At 41.8% G+C, this 27,609-nt stretch overlaps 1 protein-coding gene across 2 annotated transcripts in view; it reads right to left on the reverse strand.

The window, feature by feature from the left end:
- KDM2A (lysine demethylase 2A) overlaps window positions 1-27,609 on the reverse strand; it is a 213,559-nt gene that overhangs the window by 142,890 nt on the left and 43,060 nt on the right. For both annotated transcript variants that reach the window (XM_077454675.1, XM_077454676.1), the window contains exons 2-8: window positions 25,831-25,906; window positions 24,259-24,397; window positions 24,099-24,177; window positions 18,888-18,934; window positions 14,764-14,942; window positions 6,923-7,029; window positions 2,540-2,633 (exon numbers count right to left, since the gene is read on the reverse strand). In XM_077454675.1, the coding sequence (XP_077310801.1) occupies window positions 2,540-2,633; window positions 6,923-7,029; window positions 14,764-14,942; window positions 18,888-18,934; window positions 24,099-24,177; window positions 24,259-24,397; window positions 25,831-25,866 (681 nt within the window). In that variant the 5' untranslated portion in view covers window positions 25,867-25,906. The remainder of the gene's footprint in view (window positions 1-2,539; window positions 2,634-6,922; window positions 7,030-14,763; window positions 14,943-18,887; window positions 18,935-24,098; window positions 24,178-24,258; window positions 24,398-25,830; window positions 25,907-27,609) is intronic.

Consider the following 27,609-nt stretch of genomic DNA (forward strand, 5'->3'; position numbering starts at 1 on the left):
GCTGCAGGTGGACATAAAGATCTTGGCCAAAATCCTAGCATCCCGGTTGTGCCCCCATATTTTGTCCCTTATCCACCCAGACCAAACAGGCTTCATGCCCGGTAAAAATACGGCAATGAATATTCGTAGACTCCATATGAATTTACAAGCCTCCCATGACAACGGAGGTACTAGGGCCGTGGTGGCGTTAGACGCGGCCAAAGCATTTGATTCGGTGGAGTGGGGATATCTATGGGAGAGCCTTCGTCGATTCGGGTTCGGGCCAAAGTTTTTGAAATGGGTCCAGTTATTTTATTTTTCTCCGGAAGCGCGCGTGGCAGTAAACGGTTGTCTATCGGGGCCCTTCCCCTTGGGGCGCGGGACTAGGCAGGGGTGCCCTCTATCCCCGCTCCTATACGCCCTGGCGGTGGAACCACTTGCTATCTCCCTCAGGTCCAGCACGCATGTTAGGGGCCTTAGGGCGGGATCCATAACGGAAACGGTGAGCATGTATGCAGATGATATGCTCCTGTATCTTGAGGATGAGGGACCCTCCCTGGGTGCGGCCCTTGGTATCATCGAAGATTTTGGGAAACACTCGAGTCTTACCATTAACTGGGCAAAGTCTTTGATTCTCCCCATTGACCTTTCTCCGCCGGAGAGGGACGCGACACTCCTCCCGTTATGTAGAGTGGCCTCTATTCAGTATCTGGGGGTTCAAATCACCAGGGATCCCTCTGATTATATAGCCCTTAACATCGAACCCCTGATCTCATATTTAAAATCTAAAACTCAATCATGGGCCAGGCTCCCCCTTGGTGTCATGGGAAGGATAAACTTAATCAAAATGATTCTTCTCCCCAAGTTCCTCTACAAATTCTGGCAGGCCTCTACTCTTATCCCCCTCAAATATTTTAAAACTATAGACACTATTCTTAACTCGTTTGTCTGGGGCTCCGGCAGGCAAAAGTTGGCCTGGAATACGCTTAAAAATCCTACCGATATGGGGGGAGCTGCACTCCCCGATTTTCACGCCTATTACGTAGCTGCCCAGCTCTCCCACTTCTTTCACCTTCACAAGATGGATGCTTCCAGGTACCAGACACTGCTCTGTGGGGGGTCTCCTGGCTGTACCCATACCCCCCTGCAGGTTTTGTTTCGGGGGAGGGTGTCTACCGGGAGAGGGAAGAGATATGCCCCTTTACTGATCCAACACAGGCGGATATGGGGTATTGCACAAAAGATGCTGGGGGCGGATTGGGTGCACTCCCATACACCCCTGTGGTGCAACTCCCAGTTGAGGGAGCTTCAGGAGCTGCCGGGTGCGGGTCTCTGGGCCTCCAAGGGGGTGGTATACCTATATCAGGTCATCACCCCGATGGGTGTACGTAGTTTCCGGGCACTGCAGAGAGAGTTCGAACTCCCCGCACATATGATATTTCGTTTTGCACAGCTGTCCCATGCCCTGCGGGCTCAATTCGGGGAGGGATTCCCAGATCCACAGGAACTATCAGTAGTGGGTATCATAGTTGGAGAGGAGCCCACGAAACTAATATCGACTCTATACAACTTCCTCAGAAGATGTGCTGTGGCTGGACTTACGGAGGTAGCGAGATGCAGGTGGGAGGAGGATGTAGGCCCGATTGCGGGGGAAGAATGGGAGGAGATTTTGGATAGGGTTAAGCAGGTTTCCCCTAGGGTAACGGACAGGCTGACCCAATTGTATATCCTACACAAATCTTATCTTACGCCTGCCAGGATTCGTAGATACAAGCCCTCCCTGGAGCCGGGGTGTCCGCGCTGTGGGACTCTCCCATGTTCCTTTTTCCATTTGATGTGGTCCTGCCCGGACGTCCAGGCCTTCTGGCTACAGGTGGTCCGTTTCCTGCATGACCGCATGGGCTCCCCCCTCCAGGTGGACCCTAAAACTTGCTTGTTGGGCCTGGAGCTGGGTGCCCCGGCGGGTCCCTCCAGTATAACTTTTACCCAGGAAACATTGTTTAGTGCGAGGAAGTTAATTGCCAAATTGTGGATGCGGCCCGAAGCCCCGACATTCGGGGCTTGGGTGACTGAGGTTAATTCTACCTTACCGCTGAAAAAAGTCATATATGTACACAGGGGATGCCCAGATAAATTTAATAAGATTTGGGATCGTTGGCTTAATGACCCGGATACTTGTGGGAATTAGTTTTAATGCTGAACTGGAACCTTCCTGGGTGTGCTGTGCAAGCGATGTGTTTTTATGTGCTAACGGGTTCCTTATCCTGTTACTATATTTACTCTACTATACTACTACAGTGCTTACGCGTGTATAATTGACGCTGTTTTCATAGATCCGATCTGGGTTTCTTGATGTGATGGAGCTACTTCTAACTGTTATTCCTCTTGGCTGTCGAATGTACCAATTGCTGTAACTCTTTTATGTTTTGTTTTTCTCCCGGTGTACTGTGCCATTTACCAATAAACTCGTTTAAAAAAAAAAAAAAAAAACATCTGGACACAGATGACAGATTGATTCTTCCTTAAGAACTGTACAAATATTTTCATTAGGTATCTTTACCTTGCCTCCTCTGAGAATGTGGTACCATACAGATGTGCCACCAAAGTCCACATGGAAATCAGTGTAACAGCCACGCACACTCATAAGGCAATATCTATAAAGAGATAAAACGAGACATTGCTTTATGATACAATGCAAATGCATAAAAAAAAACAAAAAAAAACAGTTGCATAACTAAATGGTTAAAGCGTTAATTGTGGCCTCAGAAGCTGCCTTTCTCAGTTGTTTTTTGGCTAGCCATGTAATACACTGGGTTCTTTGCTTGCGACTTTCTCTACCAATGGGGGGTCCATAGAGATTCTGAGCACAACGCTGGCATACACACCACACTCTGCATGCATACATGGTGAAAGCAAGGCACCTTGGTGATGCACCCTTGGAGGTAAGGTCCATGGCACCCTGCAATCACATTTTTGTCTTTAATATTCCGAGTTGAGTGATGTTGGACATCACTCAATCTGATGACGTTTTGGTGAAATAGAAGTACTTGTGGGGACAACAATGGACTGAAGAGAAGACAATATATTTTTTAAACATAGCTGGGGACTAAAAAGTATTAAAAAAAAATATTATACCCCACAGCTGAGCTATGGTTTAGACTCATAGTACCAAATGCGCAGGCGTGTTGCAGTAAAGTGAAATTATCACTTTATAGCAGGCAATATGGTGAAATGATGGAGATTATAGATCATTTATTAGGTCTGTTTATTCAATATAAAATAACATGTTAGGCTTTGTGTCAAGGGGTTTTATTTGCTTGAGAAATGCTTTACTCCCTATACAAGCATATTGGATGGCAAAAGCAGCTCAAGCAGGTCAATTGCACCTGCGATGAATTCTGAATGATCTCAGAAGCATCTCAAACTGAAGTCAACTGCACGTATTTGCCAATTAAGAATCTGTGAAACTGGCTGTGAAAACATTTTGTTGCAATTGCTATATCAGTATTAAAAAATAAAACATTGTACATTTACGTGTTACATGAACTGAATTATATGGAGTTGGAAAAATGAGACATGACAGAGGAAACCAGAGGGAAGAAAAGTACTAAATCCAAGGTTGTGTTTAATTAAAAAAGCACTTGTTTTCAGGGTCCTGACAATCACCATAGACCAGCAAGGGGGGAGAAATCTCTCTAACAGCAAGACAAATACTGTATTTGCTGGCGTATAAGACTACCTTTTACACTTAAAAAAAATGCCCAAAAATTGGGGGTCGTCTTATACGCCGGGTATACAGGTATACAATGCTGCCCGATGGCTGTCAGCCCCCAAATGTCTGCTAATACTGTATGTGGCTTCAGCAACAAACAGTATACGCCGTTGAGCCAATCCCGGCGAGCGATGTATTCTATTAATGAATACAGAGCCTGCTTGGATTGGAGTAACAACCACTGCCAATCCGAGCAGGCTACATAGAGTAGCCTGCTCGGGTTGGCTTTGAGAGAGAGAGAGGCAAGGGCTGATGATGCTACAGCCTCTGCCAATCCAAGCAGGCGTTGTATTCATTAAAATAATACACCGCTCACCATACTTCCCTGGGTAAATCCATTCACTGATCTCCTACTACTATACATCCTTCTATTTGCCTTTGAGGTCTCAGGCACCCAAGAGGGACAGGTAAATCTGGGACATATGACAGGGGGGTTATTAAATGCATTTTGGTGGACAATTCCCATAGAATGTAACCCAAAAGTGGTATAGGTTTGGTTAGTGAAAAATTCTACTTTCCAGAGTTGTGGCATTCAATAGATCTCTGTTTGTGTTATTGTTTGATTTACTTTATGACATAACACAGCATGGCAGATGAGTAGTTGGCATTCTTGCTTTGTATTTTTTAATCTTTCTAATGTTTTTTTAAAATGGTGTTGCCTCAGAAGGGGGGTAGTCTTATACCACGAGTATTGCCCAAAACCTATGTTTTCACTTGAAAAATAGGGGGTCGTCTTATACGCCCAGTCGTCTTATACGCCGGCAAATACGGTAGAAGTAAAATGCTTTTTAAAGTAAATTAGGGGAATGCTTGAACCTCTATCAGCAATTTGTTGTTTGTCCATTGCAAATAATTTTTCTCACTGCCTGTCCAGAACAGAAAGTGAGAACAGCTTACCAGAGCCCCAGATAGCTGTAGAACCTCACAAGGGTTTTAACCTTTACCCATTCAATAAAAAAAAAAAATAATAATAAAGTTTTAGGCATTGATATGCTTCATCTTTTAAATAGGTCTGTACAATTCTAGGAATTTAGATTTGTCTCGTTATTTTGTTTCCTTAGAGTCTGTGGCAATTCTATTTCCAAAAACATTCATGCCCTGTCAATTGCATAAACTACCCCTTAGCCCAGCCTTGATATATAACTCTGTTATACATTCTCCGATGCAGGAATGACATTTGTGAGGTTAGTCCATTGACAGTGCAGCAACTGCAGACTTTAGATAACCATTTATTTCTGACTGAAGCAGAACTGCCAAGGCTGAGATTTGAAACTTGATGGTATCGAGCCAGAGGCATCGCCACACCAGAATTTAGAATTAGGCAGAAATGCTCCCCACAACCTACTGTCAGGTATAAAAATTATAAAAATCTCACACAATGAGAAAAGAGTTTCCATCTATGGTGGTCCTGGAGGTCAACTTTCTTGCCTTGAGGAGGAAAGCGTGAGAAACACTCCTATCCCTCAGGACTTGGGCTTTACCAGCCATGCTGTGCAGGTTTTCAGAAGAGAAAATCTGACTGATCTGGAAAAAACTCAAAATATTCAAGATGCCACATTCTTCATGTAGCATCTTGCTTTTATTTTTCAGTAGGTGTTTTCTGCGAACACCGTATCTATATGTTTGGATGTTCTTTACCTCAGTTTTAACTTTGATGAAAAATCAATAAGAATTGCTATTAAAAAAAATAAATAAAAAATTAATGAAAGGCAAAGATCAGGCAAAAGGAATTCTAATGAATCACCCCGGGGAGGTAGACAGAGCAGTGCAGGAGAGCCAGCCGAATCTCTCAAACTTTCAGGATGTTGATCAGCAACTTCCACTCCTCTGATGACCACATTCCATTAAACGAGAGGTTCTCCAGAATACTTCCCCCAGCCTGACAGCCTGAAATCTGTCCTCGAGACCTTCCAGTTAATCAGAAGGAACAATTTCTTGGCCTCCAGCATCTGTGTGGATATCCAGCATTCCAGGGCCAAGCCAGTCATGTGCATTGGCAAGGACTCTGAACATTTGTCCCATATCGACAGGATATTGAGCTGAATGTCTCTGGAATTCAACAAACCATAGGGGCCTGGATTGAAAATACTTACATCAGCTTTCCCAGCACCTTCATGTATGCTTGAAAGCCTCAGGGACTCCACTTAGGATCAAAACGATAGGCATTTCTCCTGCAGAAGCCTTTATGAGTGCCATGTCTAGGGCTAAGCCTAAAAACTCCTGGTGTTATGTCGGAATCAAGGCCAACTTCTGAAGCCTCAGCACCCAACCAAATATTTCCAAGACCTGTACGGTCCGCTGTACACTTGTCGTCAGCTTCTAAGCCAATTGTCCTCCGAGAAGCAGGTCATCCAGGTACCCCACAATGGGAACACCTTGGTAAACATTTTGGAAGCTGTTAACAGGCCAAAACAGCACCAAAAATTGAAAATGGAGATCCTTGACTGCAAATTGTAGAAGCCATTGACGAGGCTGCAAAGTTGGGATGTGCAGGTAGGCATCCTTGATACCTTTATTCTAGTAGGAAATGGCATGGGCAACCGCTGGATCGGCATACATCGGAGTGAGAGTGAAGAAAATAGTTGGGATGTTTTGGCAGCTGCTAGGTCCCAAATCCAGGGATTTTTGGAAGAGATTCCAGAATTGGCACTTTTAATTAACGCACATCATGTCTGCTAGAAAGTACCTCATGGACTTCGGAGTCAGAGACAGCCCCTGACCCAGAGATGTATCCTGGGAGGATTCATCAACAGAGAATTCCCAGTCCTTAGCAGCTTTATCCTCTTCATCATCCTAGCAAAAAGTCAGGAGGGAAAGGAGAGAGCCGAGCCAAGCCAAGCCAGTGAGAACAGTTAGGAACTGATCTTGAAAACCAGAAATAGCTTAAGCAAATTCTTCCCTTGAAAAATAGGAACAGGACTGTGTCCCTGAGACAGTAGAATACCAGAAAATGGTAGGGATTCAGAACTATGCTCACCTTACCAGGTAGAGACCATGTGGCCAGTGCTCTAGGATATGGTCACACGATTAGCACTAGAGGGAGCCCAGGTCACCAATATGTTGGTTTCCACTGACATAATGCATGGGTGTGTATATTACAGCAAGTGCGACAAAGTGTAAACATGCCCTAAAATGCACTACAATGAACTTTAATATGCAGCCATCACTCACTTCTGCACCTTGGGGTATTGCATTTCCTGGATGACGTTGGTGGATTCAGTCTGTTTATCCTTTAAATGCCTTGGCCAAATGTTGTCCACCCAGTCTATCTGATCCACCTGTGCGAGACAGAAAAAACAATCTTGAAAAAAGTAAACACAATTACCACACACTGCGCACAGGAGGCTGCGAAACTGACTCTTACTCGGTGATCAAAACATGAAAAAACCTAACAAAAAATAAAAACATATAAAATCGTGAACAATGGACAAAATATAAACTTGTAAATGTCACTGCTGCCACCTTAGTTATAAGTAGATACCATACAGCACACTGAGCTCTATAAACACAGCTCCAATATGAGAGGTTAAGGACCCATTAGAAGAAGTAGTTGGGCGAAACGTGCTAGTGTCGGCCTGCAAGACAGCCAACGTGACGTCAGGCCCCCATAGTAAGTGATGTAGCGCCAGGCACAGACTGTTCAGGCGAGATGTTTACTCTGCATGCTGATGCTGTTGTAGATCATAAGTGGAACAATGCATGGAATTTTTAGTGGGCTGTATTTTACTGTCTTTTTAAAGTGCCATTCTTTATGTGAAATGGAATAAATACCGGTATGATAACAGTACCATGCTATTAGTTCCTTTTTTTTTCTCTTCATTTGTGACTGCCTGAGCATCCTCTTAAAAAAGGAGAAACGGCTGAGCTATAGAGAGCAGAGGAGAGATCCTGTAAAACCAGGTACACACAGACCAAAATGTCAGAAGACAACGCCCGGTTAAAAAAAAAGAAAAAAAAAATGTGTGTATGTCAGACATGCATGCTGGAAAACCAGCATCTGAGCAACTCTCAATTCGAGTGTTCTGGAGGTGCAGCCGTCCCACTGTCAGAACACAACAGTTCAGCCGGGGAGATCGCTAAACTAACCTTGCATGGTTAATAAAAAATAAAAAAAAAAGCACGTGGCCTGTTTGGACCCCAATGTAACATAAGCATGCCTCCATCCCTGTATTAATAAAAGGAAATTAAAAAAGAAATTTAAGAACTTTAAGAAATTCATAATTGTGATTGCTTGTACCAATTATGTCTATCCATTATACATATTAAATATGTCAACATGATTATTACTACAATTAATTATGCTTCTTGTTGCATGACCCATGTATTATACATTATGATACATTATATATACCTACTATTTAGTATTTGTATTTAATTTATTGGAATGATTAGCAACTTTTTATGGGTATACAGATTTTCCCCGCAGGGACAGAGACAATTAATTAAATTTTAGGTATCCTAGACCATTTCAAACACATATCCATGCCTCATTTAAAGTCCCACAATCCACTTTTTTCATAACCTCACATGGTTAATACAGTGGGTCCTGACAGGTTGGGGGGGGGGGGGGCAAATAGTGTGTACCAGGCTTAAACCCCTTTAAAGTGCTTAGGCTTATCAGTATGTGATAAGCATGAGAAGTCTGTGAGTGCAAAGGAGTGTAGGGGGGGGTCGATCACTTTTTTTACATGAAGTGGCGTGGAATATGTGGAAGAATCTCTAATGTGTGTTTGATAAAAAAAAAAAAAAAAAGTGAGACTTTTGGACACCTAATCACTGGCGGAGAGGAATGCTTACATTAAACAACTACACGGTTTATTATATTTTGCATTTATGCAGTGAGTTATCACGATGCTATCTCATATTGGAGCTGTGTTTACAGAGCTCAGTGTGCTGTATGGAATCTTGAAAAAACAAACAAAAATAAAATTAAAAAAAAACTTATAGCAGTGATAATGCCAGCCAGAAATACTTTGCGTCGACTGGGTTCACAGAATTTTACAGAGATGTAACATCTGCAATGTAATCCATAACAACTGGAATCGTTTTTTAAAAATCAAAAGGAAAACTCAAAAATAAGTGGTAATGCAACCCATTTGTTTTTTGCTTTAGTACCAGTTATATTATGAAGGTATACAGAAGCTATTGTTTGTTCTGCAAAAACAACAAGTGCTTAATGTGAACAATGTAACTGACAAAAATAGTGCAGGTAAGTGAAGCTCATTTTCCAAGGAATAGGTTTTAGATCTGTTCATAAAAATATTTGTTGATCCTGCAAAAAATCTTGTGAGCTGGTAACTTTGTGGTTTCAACCTCTACTGCACAGTTATCAGTCACAGGCTTCCCAGTTTCTTTTTTGTGGACTATATATCTCCTACCCGCTATATTATGGAGATAAGGAGATGAAGTGTTTTGTAGTTCTACCACACTTTCTGTCCTAGGGTTATAATGCTGCTCCTCCACAGACAGTACAGAGAGCTAGATTTGTCACCCTGTCAGGACAGGAAGTGTCTTACTGATGGGACTGAGAGGTAAAAAAGGAAAACAATCTTAAAAAAAAAAAAAAAAAAAACAAAAAAAATTATATTATATATATATATATATATATATATATATATATATATATATATATAAAATACTGTAGACACCAAGTGAAGTATGTCTTCCATTCCTGATGACAGCCCTCGTAGAAGTATCCTTTCAGGCACTGTAGAAACCACAGATTCAGGAGGTACCCCTGTCCCCTTTAACAACCATGCCCTTAAACATTTTGCTCCCACCAACATAAGGTTTATGTCAGCAGCAGCAAGTGGCTTTAGGCTGGCCATTAGACTTAAAAAAAAAAAAATAATAAATAAATAAAAAAAAAAAAGACTTCACCATCAACACAAATGAAGTGGATGGAGGCATCCTCTACACAAGGCAAATATATTCTGAAAGTGGGACCCGCCTCTGACAGAATGCGCTGATCCGTGCCTGCAGCTGATTGGCTGCAGGCTGATCGAGAATGTCCCTTCAACAGAAGTTGATCAAATAATCAACTTCCATCAGGCAGGAACAGCCACATACTGATCAAATTAGCTTCCACACACACTCCTGGCTACTACAGACATCTGATGAGATACAATCACATAAAAAAGGTAAAAAAAAAAAAAGGGTACGCATCAGGGGCACTTTCGTAGGATGATGACTGCGCTATACATTACCATGCAAGATGGAGTGAGAGGAATATTTCTTGGGCCATAATTCATAGGTGCCTATATACGGATGATCGGTAAGAGATTTTAAAGCATCGCCTATGGTGAACTTTGGGTACCGAAGTCAGTCGCCGTTTCACAGGCACGCACAATTTTAAGGTTTGTCCCGGCTGCAACTTCGTCTTATACTTTAGTGCACACAAACACAACATATTACCCATTTCATTAAAATTAGCTTTTGTGTATTTTTATTGAAAATACAAACATTTTCTAAAACGTGTACTAATATAACATAAAAAAATGCAAATACCACAATTCTATTCTCCACAGTCTCTGCTTTCAGAAAATGTATAAAGTTCTGGGTTTTAACTATCTTCAGGCCTTTAATCTTGAAGCCTAAAATGTGCATTTTAAAAAGATGAATTTCAGGAATTCAGCCACTCTCTAAAATGTTCTGGATTACTAAGGGTTAAGTGGTACCTCGTGAACTTTAATTTAAATTTTTTATTTTTTTACTAAGCACTGGGAGGATAGCCATAATTGTACTTCTACTGCTTCAATGCCCCTCCCCTTCTCCTGCAGTATCACAGCGCACTTTGTGAACCCATTCAGAAAATACAAAGGCTTCTGTGAATGGACAGCAGAGGGGAGGGACGGTGTGAGCAGCGATGCAGTTGTATGAGAAGGCAATGTATCTCCTGTCAGAACACTGGAAGTGCTGATCAGTAAGGGTTTATGCACACTAGGCAGCAAAAATGCCAGAACCTCTGGCAGAAAAAGTAGCATAAAAAATGCTCATAGTGGCTCAGATTGCGCAAGAGTTTTTCAGCATTTGTTTTTAAATATTCCCTTCTGCTCATTTTTCACTATAAACAATGTACACTTGAAAACGCCACTCTTAAATGCCACGTTTATGCGCATCAAGAGTTTTCTGCCCGAAAGCTCCTCTCAAATCAAATTCTTTTTTTTTGCCTGAAATCACTTCTCTGCAAATATGCATGTCAACTCCCTAATGTGCATTGACAAATAGACTAACATAGAGCTGTGTATATCGGCTGAATTAAATACCAGCAAAAGCCTGTATAAGCAGTATCTTTTATGCCAGTGTGCATGGACCCTGAAACTGTCACATTTAAATTAAGTCCATGATGTAGTATGCACCTTGTTGGACTTAGCCCATACTAAGTCAGCAGATGATACAAAGTGGCAAAATTCCTGGAATTCAGCTTTAACATGTGTGGAAAAAAACAGTTCAGAGGGTAAGTGCTCATGCACATGGATGTTTTAAAAAACTGGCTGTAAAGCTAGCTCCGACACCTGGAAAAACCGGCGTTAAAAACGCGGTTTTTACGCGTTTTTTAGCGTTAGCGTTAAGTAGCGTTTTTAAAGAAACACATTTCTTAGCTATAGCACTCAGAAAACAAAGAAAATGTGTTACGCGTTTATGCGCGTTTTTGCGCTTTTTTCCGCGATCCGCGTTTTTACAGCTCTAGCTCTGCGCCACGGAACGCACTGGTCCTGGTTTTTTTTTTTACAGCTTAAAAACACCTATGCCATTTGCAGCTCAAAAACGCCTAGGTGGGCATGAAGCCATAGACTAACATGGACAGGCGTTTTTAAGCTGCAAAAAACCCTCAAAAAAGCGGCTGTAAAAACGTCCGTGTGCATGAGGCCTAAAAGAAATAAAGTCAGTGACCAGAAAGTAGGATGGTAAGTAAATCAGTCCTCAGAATAGAAGAAGATTTTAACAATCCTGACAAACCCACAGAGTGTCCCATGAGGACTTTTGCCAGGTAGGCGTACAACAACATATAACAAAAAGAGAGAAAAAGGGAACCAGTGGGACGGGGTACATCACAGTACCATTATTTATCCATACACAATACGAGCGGGACTCAGTGACCAGAAAAGCATATGAAAAAAATGTGCACTGTCATAAAGACGACACAGTGCCAAGTGCCACATAGGTGAGCCCTGGGAAATAATTACCAGAATTGCATGATGGTAAATTTAATTAAATTTTTTGAAAAACATGCCATTATAGAAAATACGATTCAACACCTAACACTATATATAGACATATGTGTCTGGGGACAAGGACAAACACACAAGACAAAACGATAGACACCACCCTAAAAATATTGTCACCAATAATCTACTGTAAATACAGATTAGGATAAATGCATCACCAACCAAGCCTATATCTAATTAGATTGAAGGTAGCGGCCGTTACATTATTCAAAAAACGTTGTATGTAAAAGGATATATACCAGTCTGTGGCTAATAAGGGGGGCTGTGTGACAGGGTCAGTCCAAGGAGTGAGAACAGAAAAACCGTCTGCAGGTCCACAGATCATATGTAGTTCACTAGGCTATGAAAGATAATCAAAGCTTCAAGTCCACAGATTGATCTGATCCAAAGAGCTATGACTTGCCTATGAGCAATTGAAGTTACTATTATTTGCCAAACTTTCACTGGAACAACATAATGAGTGGTGGTCCGTTCACGGACAATAGCTTGATTCAAAATGCTAAATTGGCAGTGGTTCAGAGCATTACTTGATGTCACAAAAGGATCAGTTACTCACTGTCTATGTGGAACTGTGAAGGCAGCACTATGCAGCACAGCCGTAAACTGCTGATTAGAGCTTCCAGGTGCTTCCCGTGATATCTCTACATAGCTGTAAAGCTGAATACTGGCTCCAAGAAAGGTCACTCATTGATGGTAAGTAGCAGAGGGCCGCTGCCAAGTAGACTGGAAAGATGGCTCCTGTGTCTCATATACCTGGGACGCAGCCAATATCGTGGATACTACATCAGCCTGGGCCAATCTGGAACTCTGATTGCTATAATTGCTCTCCAGTCCAACCTGAAAAGCAGACAATGAAGCAGAGGAAAGGCATCAATCAGGTTGTACTGTTCTCCTACAGAGCCACCAGGGCATCTATTGCTTCTGCTACAGGGGTAGGCAACCTCGGCACTCCAGCTGCGATGAAACTACAAAGCTAGAAGATCCTTGTATCTGGAGATAAACCTGTAGGCCAGAAAGGCCATGTTTGGCTTCCCACACCTGCGACACAGGTCCTAGAACACCTTCGGGGTGTAGGAACTACTGGTCCATGCCTGGTATGTACACAGCAGACAAGGCTAGATCATTAAGCTCTGCTGAAGACCAGATCCAATCTTCATCCAACCTCTCGCTGTGGCAAAACTTCAGACTCATTTCTGATAGTTTGTGTACAACACCACTACCGTAGCACTGCCCAACTCTTTAGCTGGATGTTCCAATACGTTAAGTGGAAGAGACTCATCTGATGAATAAGTCCCCTGGTACTGATGCAGTGTCCAGGACTCCTCCACAGCCAGACAGGCCAGCATCGTAGTGAGGATTCTCCAACAGATGGGAAGGAAAGACTTCAGATTCTAGAGTTTGTCTCTAGAAATACAAAGCTAGGGATAATCTGGTCTTTGGGTCTTGTTCACACTTGCTCAAAATACTGGCACTCAACAAAACATGCCTATAGCATTAATGCAAGTTGTTTGTTGAGTTTGTGTCACATTTAACACCCGTTAAAGGGGAGTTAAAAATGCTCCCCAAACTCGCTACGCGCACTTGACACATGTTTGTGGCGTGTTAAAAACACGCCAAAGATGCCTAGGTTTTTTCTTGGCTGCTGTGAACAAGGGCTAAAGTACTGCAAATGTGCCTTAAACATGTTGCACACTCACTGCAAACATTTGTCGGTGCGTTTTTTGGTGCGTTACCATAGACTTGAACAGAAGGAGCTCAGATGCTTTAACTCCTTCCAAACTCCACATGAAGCTTTATTTTTTAAGTGAAGCAACGCGACACAAATGCTTCAAGCTTGGAGAACGTGAACAGCACTGTGTGCTATCCATATTGTCACTGCAGACTGCTTTACTTGGAGTTTGAGGAGCGTTTAAAAGAAATGCACCCAAACTCCTGCTTTTAATGCCAGTGTGAGCAGGGCCTTGGTCTTCTGGTTCTTATCCAATGTCCACACAATGCTGCATTTTAGAGGTCTGAAATAGAACGGCCCAAATAAGGCTACCATCAGGATAAATAAACAAAAAGGGAGACTGGGGGGGTCGCTCCTGGACTGCGGAGCTTGAATCTGAGGCAAGAGTGTCAGAAGTTTCTCCTGTGGAAGAAACATGTTGGTCAAAGCTGTGTCCAGACCTAGATCCAGATACTCCAAATGATGTGTTGATTCCAGGGACATTTTCTAAAGGTTCAGCATCCAGACTAACCACTATAAATGTTTGGACAGTCAAAGCCATGTTGTCCCACACAGCCCAAACCAACTCTTCCCTTAAAAGAAGGTAGTTAAAGTACCCTACAATGGAAATGCCACAGAGTGAGCCTAACACTTTGATGAATACCTAAAGTGCAGACAAGTGAAGGGCAGGACCATGAACCGGTAGTGTAAGGGCAGCACAAAACATAGGAAATGTTATGCTGGAAAGAGAGACATGTAGGTATGAGCTCTTGATGTCCACAGAAGCCAGAAAGTCTCCCTGGTGAAGAAACATGACAACAGATTTGGTAAATTATATGAAAAATGTCTGGGCTTGTATGAAGACAAGCTTTCAGGATGGGGTGAATGCCCCTTCTGAGTCAAACAGGGTGGATAAAAATCCCCCAAAACTGTTGCGGGGGTGCGGGGTGGTGGATTGCGTCGTGTGTCAGTACCACAGACTGCCAGTATGGCCCTAAAGCCACAAAACACAAATTAGCAGCAGATTCAAGAGAGGCCAAAGCGGTATAGAAAGCAACCAATGACGACATGCTCACCGTTGCAGGTCTTTGCACCAGATTCTCCAGCTTGGTGTGGCTAAACTCCAGGCTGATTACATTATATAATTTTTCTCTTTCTTCATCTGGGGTTTCATAATATTTTGCCCATTGTGCCATTGTCATCTCTATTCCTCTTTGGGTGCCAACGTCCATCACGTCTACAATACGCTTGCTCCCTAGAAGAGAAGTTTAAAGTGTATGTAAACTTCAGCAATACATTTCTCATATTTGATTCCTTTTGGTCTGTTAACCACTTCAATACTAGGAACTTTCACCCGCTAGCTGCCCAGGCCACTTTTTATCTTTCAACGCTGTCACACTGTGAATGACATTTGAACATTTGTCATATTTTCACCCCAATAGAGATTTCTTTTGGTGATATTTATTTATCACTGGGTTTAAAAAAAAAAAAAAAAAAAAAAAAAAAAAAAAAAACTTTTTTTCCCCATTTGTTATTAAATTTTGCAAATAGTTTTTTTTCTAAAATTTGGGTCAGACTGTATTCTGCTACATTTTGGTGAAAATAACCCCAAATCAGTGTACCGTATATTATTTAGTCTGTAAGAAAGTCATGGAGTCCACAAACTATGGTATATCTGAAAATATATCAATATGGATGTACTGATGGGCTATCTCATGTCTTGAGGCCTTAAACCACCAGGACAGTAGAAACATCCCCCAAATGATCCCTGATTGGCAAGTAGACAGTCCAAGGTACTTATTAAGAGGCATGGGGAGTTTTTAGAAATAGTAATTTTTTGGCACTTTTTTTTATTTTATTTTTTTACATACCATCACCAATGCAGTACTGTATCATCATATAACTGATGTGGCAATGATCAGGGACACTGACTGGTGACAGTATGCTGGAAAAAAATATTTTTTTTACATGCTGTGACCAAAGCAATAAAGTGTTACAATATTATCACTGTACTACTCTGGGGAAGTGATCTTTTTTTTTTTTGTATACATAATGATTGCTCATACCAGTGCATTTCAGTGCCTTATGTTGTGATTAGCTGCGATTGGCCACAGCTAATTACATGGTACAGATGGGGCTTGATTTGTCCTGTCTGTACCATGTGATTACTGTGACCAATCACAGCTAGCAACACAATTGTATACAATGAATTGCATTAAACAAAGCCATTGCTTATAATTATCATGTGATCTGCTGCGATTGGTCACAGCCATCACATGGTACCAGGAGCGGGCCTGGTACATCGAGCGTTCCGGAAGGACGTCATATGACACCTACCCAAAACAACAAATGTCACCCAGTCATCATTTGACAATAGGCTGGGCAGAAAATGTTTTCCTGCCAGAATACTTGTGAGCTGATAACCGCCCGTGGCAGAGCGTCCTGAAAGTTATTAGTTAGTAATGTTCCCTGCTACCTCTGGACTACAAAACACGTCCCAAGTTTATGGAGAAGAAAGGGAGGAGTTATGTAGTCTTAATACACTCCCTATCCAAGGGTAACAATGCTCACTTGCTGCACTTTATCTTTGGAGAGGCTGCGTTGTTACCCCAGGCTGCTGCCTTGATCTGGATCACAAACACTTTCTCCCCTCATCTCCATAACTTAAAATGGGAGGTGGCCCATATTCACAAAATCGAACTGGGAAGGCTACTAATGTTTTTTGGAATTTTAGTTCAGTGCAGAGGAAGTTACAAGGGCACTGGATTTCTCTGAAGATAACAGGTATTTTTCTGTACTTGTAGAAAATGGATGTAGCTTGAAAAATTAAAAATGAATGCAGTCACCACAGCCACTGATTGATAAGCTACATTATATTATTTTAGATATACTTTAATTTCAAGCTGGGTTCAGCCTGACAGTTTGCTGCTTCTCAAACTGTAATGCCAAATTATATGAAAAATACCTATTCAGATTTAGCACGTCACTGTTATTTTATATTTGTATTAAAACATTTTTTATTATCATCGATGTTTAGGTTTAAGAAGTTGCGCTGATCACTTTATATTTACATTCATCTAGGTGCACACTATAGGTCTAGCAGCATTTTAATTTATCACTTTTTTTATTTTATTCACTTGGTAGCGTGAGGGACCACACTTTTCATACTTATTTGGATTTAATTTCCCTCTAAACCCCTACAGAGGTAATTTTGCAATTTTTTTTTAAATCAGATTTATTTATTTTACCGAAAAGGGTATTATTTATTTAGTTAGTTCAGGTATTAATATTGTGCTGACAATTTACATTCAGATCAGTTCCTGCCCTCAAGGAGCTTACACTCCAAGGTCCTGCAAATACATACAATGGTAAGAAAAAAAAAAAAAGTATGTGAACCCCTTGGAAAAGTATGTGAACCCCTTGAAATTAAAGTGATTGTAAAAGGCAGAAGTTTTTTATCCTAATGCATTAAGATAAAAAGCCTAATGTGTGCACCCCCCCCCCCCCATACTTACCCGAGACCCCTCTAGATCCAGCAATATTGTAGAAATGCCTTAGCTGCCCGGGACTCCCCTCCTCATGGGCTGAGACAGCAGCATGGCACCATTGGCTCCCGCTGCTGTCAATGAAAGTCAGTCATCCAATGAAAAAGAGAAAGGGGGGTGGCCTGGCCGCGATTCCATGTCTGAATGGACACAGGGAGCTGTGACTCAGCGCCCCCATAGCAAGCTGCTTACTATGGGGGCATTTGACAGGAGGAAGGGGCCAGGATCACAGAAGAGGGACCCAAGAAGAGAAGGATCCAGGCTGCTCTGTGCAAATCCACAGCGCAGGCAAGTATAGCCTGTTTGTTATTTTTACCTAAAAATAAAAAAAATAAAAATGGTTTTATGCAACAATTTGCCATCAAATGTGATCAGAGCCTCATCATCAGCAGTCACAATGATAGACAAACACAATGTGCTTAAGCTGATAACACAATTCTAATTTCTTGTGTGTTTGCTGAACACACCCAATAAAAAAATTAAAATAAAAAACAAACATTCACAGTGCCAATTTGCAGCACGTTGGTGGCTTCAACCAGATACTGGCAAACCCTTCCTCCATGCAAAAAGCCAAGGCACCTCAGCTTCTCCTGTAACGCGAGAGGGAATCCCCAGAACCCTTGAGCCATCTAGGATGACCACACTTAAGGACTGGAACACAGCATTAAAGTAGGCCATACACCAGGGGTCTCAAACGGACAGCCCTCAGGCTTTTGCTAAACTACAAGTCCCATAATGCCTTTGCCTGTGGAATGCAATGCCTCATGGGACTTGTAGTTTAGCAAAAGCTGGAGGTCCACCAGTTTGAGACCCCTGACATACAAGGTAGACATTTCTTTTGAGCAACCACGGATAGTGCGGACAGGGGTCTCCCTCCTGCTGAGCAGTTGCAGCTGCCCCTGCTGGGGAGAAGACAATGATTATCACTAGTGGTATTGCTAGTGATAAATCGCAAGAGAAACCTACATGCTGGTTGTACCAAGTTGATCAATAAACTTAGTACATTCAGCCTGCCGATTAACGGTTCAAATCTCGGGCAATTCCTACTGAACTGGCCGTGATTAGAACAGCGTACGACTGGCCTTAGATTTGGCACAACTGTCTACCCTTTCCCTGAACAGCCCCTGTGGAACAGCCCATCTCTACCCAATTTCTATTCATTCCCTGGTCCATGATGGACAAAATTTTATATATCAAAACCATCACCCATACCGTAGAGGAATCTTGCCTTCTTCTCCTTTGATAGCCTTTGCACTGATTATATCCCCCCCCCCCCCCCCCAGTATTGCTTTAGATATCTGCAGATTTAGCATGCCTTCAGACCTCAATTTCCTCCATGTCATCAAAACCCAGCCCATTCCAATCTTGAATCTCTGCTTCCAGAGGACTGCCACTTATTTTTCCTTGCCACTATACAATGGACAATTTGGATAGGAGCCAAATAACCTACCAGCATGTTTTTGGAGTGATCAAGATAACGCGATTACCCAGAGGTAATCCCAAAAGCACAGGGTGAACATGCAAACTCCATGCAGGTATCACTGTGGTTGAAATTTAGATCGAGGATATCAGTGCTGCAAGGCATAAGTACTAACAACTAAGCCACTGTGCTGCCCCACATACATTCACAAGAAATAAAAACTATCTTCACTTACCTACAAACAACTTCACATCATTCACACTAAAGTCAGGATCTGGCATTCTAAAAAAAGAACAATAGTAAATCAAGAAAAGCTTACTAAAAATGTATCTGTAGAATTTTTAACCTTACCCAATCTATACGTGTCATCAATCTCACATTACTATTCTGAACTGCTGTCATGATCGTCAGAAGTTTATGGTTGTATTTTGTGCCAATGGGCGCATCTTATTCTATTTTGTTGTTTGAATGTAATAGAAAAAAAAAAAAAAAAGCAAACACACAGGAATCTCTTGGCTTCTCTGAAATAGATATATTATACACATGTGTATACATACATATATATATACACACACACACACACACACACACAGTTAGGTTCACATAGATTTGGCTCTGTGTGCCACCAGAATAAAAGTTAATACGAAACAATCCATATGAATTTAAAGTGCAGACTTTCAGCTTTATTCAAGGGGTTGAACATAAATATCAGGTACAAATTTTAGGAACTGCAACCATTTCTATACATGGTCCCCCCCCCCCCCCCATTTTCAGGGGCTCAAATGTAATTGGACAAATTAATATAATCAGAAATAAAATGTTAATTTTGTTGAGCATTCTTTACTGGCAATGACAGCTTAAAGTCTGGAACCCGTGGACATTACCAAAGACTGGGTTTCCTCCTTTCTGATCCTTTGCCAGGCTCTAACTGCAACTGTCTTCAGTTGTTCTTGGTGGGTCTTTCTGCCTTTAGTTTTGCTTTCAGCAAGTGAAATTCATGCTCAATTGGGTTGAGATCAGGTGATTGACTCGGCCATTGCAAAACATTCCACTTTTCCTTTAAAAGCTCCTGGGTTGCTTTTGCAGTGTGTTTTGGTTCATTGTCCATCTCTACTGTGAAGTGCCGTCCAATCAACTTTGCTGCATTTGGCTGAATCTGGGCTGACAGTCTATCTCTAAACCAAGGGTCTCAAATTGTCGGCCCTTCAGCTGTTGTGAAACTACAAGTCCCATCATGCCTCTGCCTGTGGGAGTTATGCTTGTAACGGTCAGCCTTGCAATGCCTCAGGGGACTTGTAGTTTCCCAACAGCTGGAGGGCCACCAACTTGAGACCCCTGCTCTAAACACTGCAGAATTCATCCGGCTGCTTCTGTCACATCATCAATAAACACCAATGACCTAGTGTCACTGGAAGCCATCCATGCCCATGCCATCACACTGTCGCCACCATGTTTTACACATGACGTTGTGTGCTTTGGATCATGAGCTGTTTCAAGTCTTCTCCAAACTTTTTTCTTCCCCTCATTCTGTTAGACCCCTTTCACACCTGGCGTTTTGCAGGTGCTATAGCATTAGAAATAGCGCCAGCAATCCGCCCTAAAAAAGCTGCACCATTGTTTGTAGTGTGAAAGCACGAGGGCTTTCACACTGCAGCGGTGTGCTGGCAGGATGTCATGGAAAAGTCCTGCCAGCAGCTTGTGCGTTTACCGCTCCTCCCCCGCTGCTGCCCATTGAAATCAATGGGGCAGCGCTGTAATACCGCCAGCAAAACGCCGCTATTGCGGCGTATTGCCAGTGGTTTTAACCCTTTCTTGGCTGCTAGCGGTGGTAAAAGTGCCCCGATGGTGGCCGAAATGCGTCATAAATCCTGGCGGTAAAACGCCGCAAAAAATAGTGGTGTTTTACCGCCCACCCTATGGGCGGTGTGGTGTGAAAGGGATCTTACAGATTAATCTTAGTTTCATCCATCCAAAGAATGCTTTTCCAGAACTGATCTGGCTTGTTTACATGTTGTTTAGCAAAGTCTAATCTGGCTTTTCTATTCTTCAGACTTTGGAATGGTTTGCACCTTGTGGTGAATTTGCCCTTGTGAAGTCTTCTCTTGATTGTAGACTTTGAAAATGATACGCCCACCTCCTGGAGAGTGTCCTTCACTTGTTTGGATGTTGTGAATGGTTCTTCTTTATCTTTACCATAGAGGAGATCCTGCGTTCATCCACCACTATTGTCTCCCCTGGACATCCAGGCCTTTTTATATTGCTGTGCTCACCAGTGCGTTCTCCTTTCCTTAGAATGTACAAAACAGTTGGTTTTTAGCACTGCTAATGTTGCTGCTGTCTCCGCTGGATTTGTTTTTTTTTTTTGAAGCCTTACAATGACCTGTTTCACTTGCATGGACAGCTCCTTTGAATGCATTATGTAGGTTTACAGCAATCAATTCCAAAAGCAAATACCACACTTAGAATCAACTCCAGACCTTTTACCTGCTTAATTGAGCAAGAAATAACGAACGAGTAGCCCACAACTGGCCATGAAACAGCTTTTGAATGAATAACTTGTATAGCGCTACATTTGCAAACTAAAATTGCCTTTTGTTCAAATGTCCAATTACTTTTGGTCCCTTGAAAAAAAAGGACATGGCTATTCTTAAAAGCTGTATTTCCTAAACCCTTCCACCGATTTTGGATGTACATACCCTCAAATTAAACCTGGGAGTGTGCACTTTCAGCCCATACCCATTACATAATTATGGCTTGAATATCTTTTGGTAAATATATGAAGATAAAAACAAAAAATTGTGCCTGTGTGTGTGTGTGTATATATATATATATATATTTATATATTTATATTATACACACACACACACACACACACGCTTGCTCAGCTTGGGATCAGCTTTTTTTACAATTCAGCGTTTGTCAGTAAATAGGAGATATACAGAAGCCCTCACAAGAGTAGAAAATTATTTTGTAAAAGGCTTTCAGTTCCTGTACATTATCTAGTTGTGGTCTAATTAAAGTAGTCATGAACTTCGGTAATAAAAACATTTTTTTAATAGTTAAATATAAACCCTCTAATAAATCCATGTTTAGATTTTATTTTTGTAAACTTGCCTCCAATACATTTTTTGGCTTGTAAAGTGCTGTGTCAGACACATACACACAGCCCGGCTCGGGATCGAGTCTGCAGGTGTGTCCCCATAGCAAGCCGCTTGCTATGGGGGCAGACAAAAAAAAAAAAAAAAAGGAGGGGCCAAGAGTGCCAGCATGGGACCCCAGAAGAGTTGGTTCGGGGGTCGCTCTGTGCAAAACCTTTGCAAAGAGCAGGTAAGACTTTTTTTTTTGTTTTTTTAAATAAAAAACCTTTAAAAATCACTTTAAGCCCCAGTTCACACAGTTCAAAATCACATGACAAGTCGCACCCTGTTGCCTGCACTACTTTTTTGCAATTTCATAGCAACTTGCATTGACTTCTGTTAAATGAAGTCACAAGCCGCAATGAAAATCTGAGACCCAAATCGCACTCCTCTGCAGTTTTGAAATGGCGCTGAAGTAGCTTGATGTCAAAGCTGCACTAGTGTGAACCAGGGCCAAGTCAAATTCAGGTAACTAAATCAGGAATATTTAAAACGGCATTTAAAAATATTTTCAATGAAATACAGAAAGGATGTTAATTGTTCTGTGCAGTGGAGTTAGCTATGAACTTAAATCTGAACTTCAAAGACACAGAAGAAAGCAGCTCTGTGTTCATGGATACATAAATATATATTTTTCTTTAATGCAAACAATGCACATCTAAATTTGGCTTAACAGCCTTCCGCAATCCCTGTTCATCGCAGCCAAGACTGGGGTCTTATCAACTCTCCTGCCCTGCCAGACAAGGCTGTGCTGTGTGGCAGAGCTGTGCAAATCCCAGAATTGCATGAACAAGCAGGTAAAACCGCTTCCATATGTGTATTTAGCAGTTTGCCTGGAGTCACCGTTTCTATTTCAAGATTCATGACATGAAGGAAGAGACCAGCCCGAAAACCAGAAAGTATAAGAAACTGTTTAGTAATTCTCCATCCAATAGTTTTTTTGTTGTGTTAACTGATCCTTTAAAAAATACAAATCTAATGTATGGGGAAGACAAACTGGGGGCAAAGCTTTAGCCGCTCACTTGAGAAAATACAAAAAGCTGCGCCAACATAAAAGTAACCTATAAATAAACACCCCTAAAAAAAAAGGATTATTTTTTATATATGTGAAATGTGAATAGTTGATATATTCAAAACTTCTAAATAAAAAGTAACAATTAATAAGAATTCATCCTCAAAAAGTTCATAAAGGAGTCCATAAATGATCAACAGTTGCGATCCTAAATGGAAACACCACGGTGGTTGAACACACTCAGATGCGCACAAGTGCCCATCACCATATAGTGAGTGCGCTTACCAGATGGAACTTTGGTTAGAGCGTTATGGCTATATCATCAATCGCGTCAGAATATTCCTCTTTTTAGTAGATCAGCTCACCGAAATGAACAACAGCACTCTTATAAGCACATCTTAATCCACGATCCCAAAAAATACTATCAGTAGCTTAGGTGAAACAACACAAAATGCAGGTCTCAATACATACTAAGTAGACATAGGCTGTGGGTATGATTGGTGAAGCTGTAAAAGGAAATTAGCAGCATATCCTTTTAAAGCTGGATGTAGAGGTATGTAATCTGCAGAAAGAGCCAGGACACACACTGAAAGGGGTGGTGTGTGCCCTGGCTCTTTCTGCAGATTACATACCTCTACATCCAGCTTTAAAAGGATATGCTGCTAATTTCCTTTTACAGCTTCACCAATCATACCCACAGCCTATGTCTACTTAGTATGTATTGAGACCTGCATTTTGTGTTGTTTCACCTAAGCTACTGATAGTATTTTTTGGGATCGTGGATTAAGATGTGCTTATAAGAGTGCTGTTGTTCATTTCGGTGAGCTGATCTACTAAAAAGAGGAATATTCTGACGCGATTGATGATATAGCCATAACGCTCTAACCAAAGTTCCATCTGGTAAGCGCACTCACTATATGGTGGCGGGCACTTGTGCGCATCTGAGTGTGTTCAACCACCGTGGTGTTTCCATTTAGGACCGCAACTGTTGATCATTTATGGACTCCTTTATGAACTTTTTGAGGATGAACTCTTATTAATTGTTACTTTTTATTTAGAAGTTTTGAATATATCAACTATTCACATTTCACATATATAAAAAATAATCCTTTTTTTTTTTAGGGGTGTTTATTTATAGGTTACTTTTATGTTGGCGCAGCTTTTTGTATTTTCTCATTGCCGTTAGGTGTTTGTATCACATTTATTGCTGCCGCCTTCCTTATAGATTGTTAGTAGTTTGTGTTTGTTTTTGTTTCACCCAAGCGCAGTTTATTTTTTCCTTTAGCCGCTCGCTTACCTGATGCCAAGTCCTTCAGAACTTTTAAATATCAGAGGATCCCTGAGTCCACCTTGCTGAATGTACCTCATATTAAAGTCTGAAAAAGAAAGACAGTCAACAGCATGTTCACCAATCTTCTGCTCCTCCTGAATTATTTCCCATCACTTAGTCCCCTGACCTTTGCCCTCCATGAAGATGATAAAGTTGGAGTTGTACTTCTGGCTATAAAGCTTTTCCTCCAAGTCAAAAGTTCTTTTGCCCTCAATCTCCTCATCAGAAATGCCATCATCTTCATATCGACGACGGCGTGTGCTCCTCTAGAGGACAGAAAAGTTCACACATAGACAATGATCACATTACATAAAGGAGGCCACCATAAACAGATTACCCATATGCTTTATAGAAGACATTCTCAGCTTTGACCTTTGCCATGGTGCAACCGGAGAATTGCCTATAAATAAATGAATAAAGCCCACTTTCCTTCAATCTACCCAAAAACAAAGGGATGACAGTACAGCCACACTAGCATCCTTTTTATACCTGCAAAATTTAACGTGCCGGTTTGATTTGAACGCCCCTCATATTTTTGGCTATAATTCTCCTGAGGATAACAGAAGTACAGTATATTCTGCACTCCTATAACCCATTTTCAGCTGTTTTCCAAGTCTGCTGAGGGCTGGCGTCACTGAGCCAGTCCCAGGCTCTGAAAATATCCCGACGATATGGTTGGGATTCACCCAGATGCCTGGGCTGGAAGCAAGCACGGCCTCAAGTGAGCCACCAAGAGCCTGAGCCAGCTGCTCCTGCCCCCTCCAGTGAGCGCTGGAGGGGACAGCAGAGATGGACAGTTACATAGTTAGGTTGAAAAAAAGACATTTCAACTCTGTCTAATTCAACCACAAGAACTCACCAGCTCTCTGCAGCCTTAAGACTGAGAACAGAAAGATCAACAGTCTTTGCTCTCTCAGTTATTTGTGTTAGCACTGGCAGGGGACAGATGCAGCTGTGATCGGTGCTACATCCAACCAGGTGAGTATAAATACTATTTGTGTTTTTTAAAACCTGAATTTTTCTTTTAAATTTGTGTTGTTTGAGGGTTGAATTGTGAAAGATTCTCATTAATGCAGTGTTAGCTTATCTGCACTGCACAAATTGTTGGATTGGCTGAAGGGCAGCAGGGTCAAGCTTGTTGTTCCCGTTTTATATATATATTCAGCTCATTAAAGTATGAGTGTGCATATGGATGAAAACAGTATGTGGAATCGGCAGACAATTGACCAACCTAATCACGGACAGAGAACACCAGCGACTGGCCTTTAGGCTCCATTTACATTAGCTCTGTAATCGACTTTTGATCCAACGTTACATCCTATGGATCAAAGTTGCACCTATTTGAATGGATGCCATTGAAAAAATGGGTGCGACGGGGCCACATGCCGAAGTCACATGACAAATCACACAAGTGTGAATAGAGCCTTAGCTAGGACATCCCCACCACGGCATAGTACATCTTGCAGACTTTGCTATAGATTCATAGAACAAGCACTAAGTTGTAGCAATTTAGATTTGCCCAAATAGGACAATGTAATCTAGAGGAGTGGCCACACAGTAGTTTTTTGCTTTACAGGAAGGGTTGATTATATAGCATAAAACAGCATAACATTTAAATTCTAATTTAATTTTAATAAATGGATATTGCTTAGCAACACGTCACAGTTTTTCGTAAAACCAAGACTTTTTTTCTTCTTACCAGTCTACGGCTGTATCGCACTTGCTCGTCTTCCATATCTTCCAGCTTTTCAAAACAATTCTTATAGTACTACTACCTATAGAGAAAAGAAACAAACACATAACTATCAAAAGAAACTAACCACCCTGACATACATACAATATGTACCACGCTATACCGAAAATATACTTCCCACAGTATGTTGTGATGTCACATATTTTAAATGGCACTCCAACAGACTAATATAAATGTATGAAATGTATTTGAAAAAAAAATAGGATTTTTTGTACTCACTGTAAAATCCTTTTCTCTGTAATTCACGGACCAACACAGCTCCTCTCTTAGCCATTGGGTTGTTATGCCCTATTACTAGGAGATACTAGGCATTAGTTGTAATACAACACTCAGAACTCTTAGTTCTGCCCAGGGGGCGGTCCCTTGGGCAACAACCCTCCAACCTGCCATGCAGCCATCAGTATGTCAACAAGCAGTATAACGTAAAGAGAAAAAGGAGGGGCGGGTGCTGTGTCGGTCAGTGAATTACAGAGAAAAGGATTTTACGGCGAGTACAAAAAAAAAATATTCATATTCACCGACCGACACAGCTCCTCTCTTAGCCATTGGGATGTCCCCAAGCAGTGCCAAACGAGGGTTGGGAAAAAAAGCATAGAAACTTCATCCACCATGGCAAGTGGAAACTAGTGAAACTTTACCCACAAAAAAACATTAGTGCGTGGAGAAAACCACCACAAAACCAGGGTACCCTCAACAGGAGTGACTACCCACAACCACACCAAAAACTGCGGTAACAAATGCAACAGCGCATTAACTTAACGGTACTGCGTTTTTATCTAAAAAAAAAACAGGAATAAAATAAAATATATTGCATATTCAATTGCAACTGTACGGCCACCTGCAAAACCTTGCAGCCAAAACAGGCATCAGCCGCTGCACTGACATCTACCTTGTAGAACTCGGTAAACGTGTGGACAGAAGACCAGGTCGTCGCTTTACACACCTGCGCGATGCCTTTCTTTGGACCAGCCACCGAAACAAAAAGGAGTCCGACTTCCGAAAGGGAGCAGTGGCAGACAAATACACCTTAAGAGCCTTGAACCATGTCTAGAGCGTGAAGGGCCACCTCCTTAGGGTGTTTCGGCTTAGGACACAATGTCCTCAATGATATGAAAAGCTGAGACCACTTTCGGTAGAAAAGACCGTTGCGGACACAACACCACCTTATCCTTGTGGATAACCAGATAAGGTGACTTGCAGGACAAGGCCGCCAGTTTCGAAACCCTCCTGGCCGATGTGACGGCCACTAGAAAGACCACTTTCTGGGAAAGAGTCAACAGGGGAATCTCCCTGATATTTTCAAACGGCGATTTTTGACGTGCCGATAATACCAGGTTCAAATCCCACAGGGTAACGGTGGATGCACCGGAGGGACTACATGTCGCACCCCCTGAACAAAGGTACCAACGAGTGAGGCGCCAGGGGTCACTGAAAAAAAGACAGCCAAGGGTGAAATTTACCCCTGAATGGTGCTTAACACCAATTTCTGGTCTACTCCCTGCTGAAGAAACAGCAGGATCCTGGATATAGAAAAGGAGCGCGGACGCCATCCTTTCTCCTCACACATGGAGATGTAGGCCTTCCAGGTACGATGATATATCTTCCGAGAAGAAGATTTCCACACCCTCAACATAGTTGGGATCACAGAGTCCGATAGACCCCGGTTCCTCAACACCTGGCTCTCAATAGCCATGCCATTAAAGCCAGCGATGGTAAAGCAGGATG

Source organism: Lithobates pipiens, unplaced genomic scaffold (assembly GCF_037356315.1).
Source record: "Lithobates pipiens isolate NorthernLeopardFrog02 unplaced genomic scaffold, aLitPip1_a1.2 Scaffold_25, whole genome shotgun sequence".
NCBI lineage: Eukaryota > Metazoa > Chordata > Amphibia > Anura > Ranidae > Lithobates > Lithobates pipiens.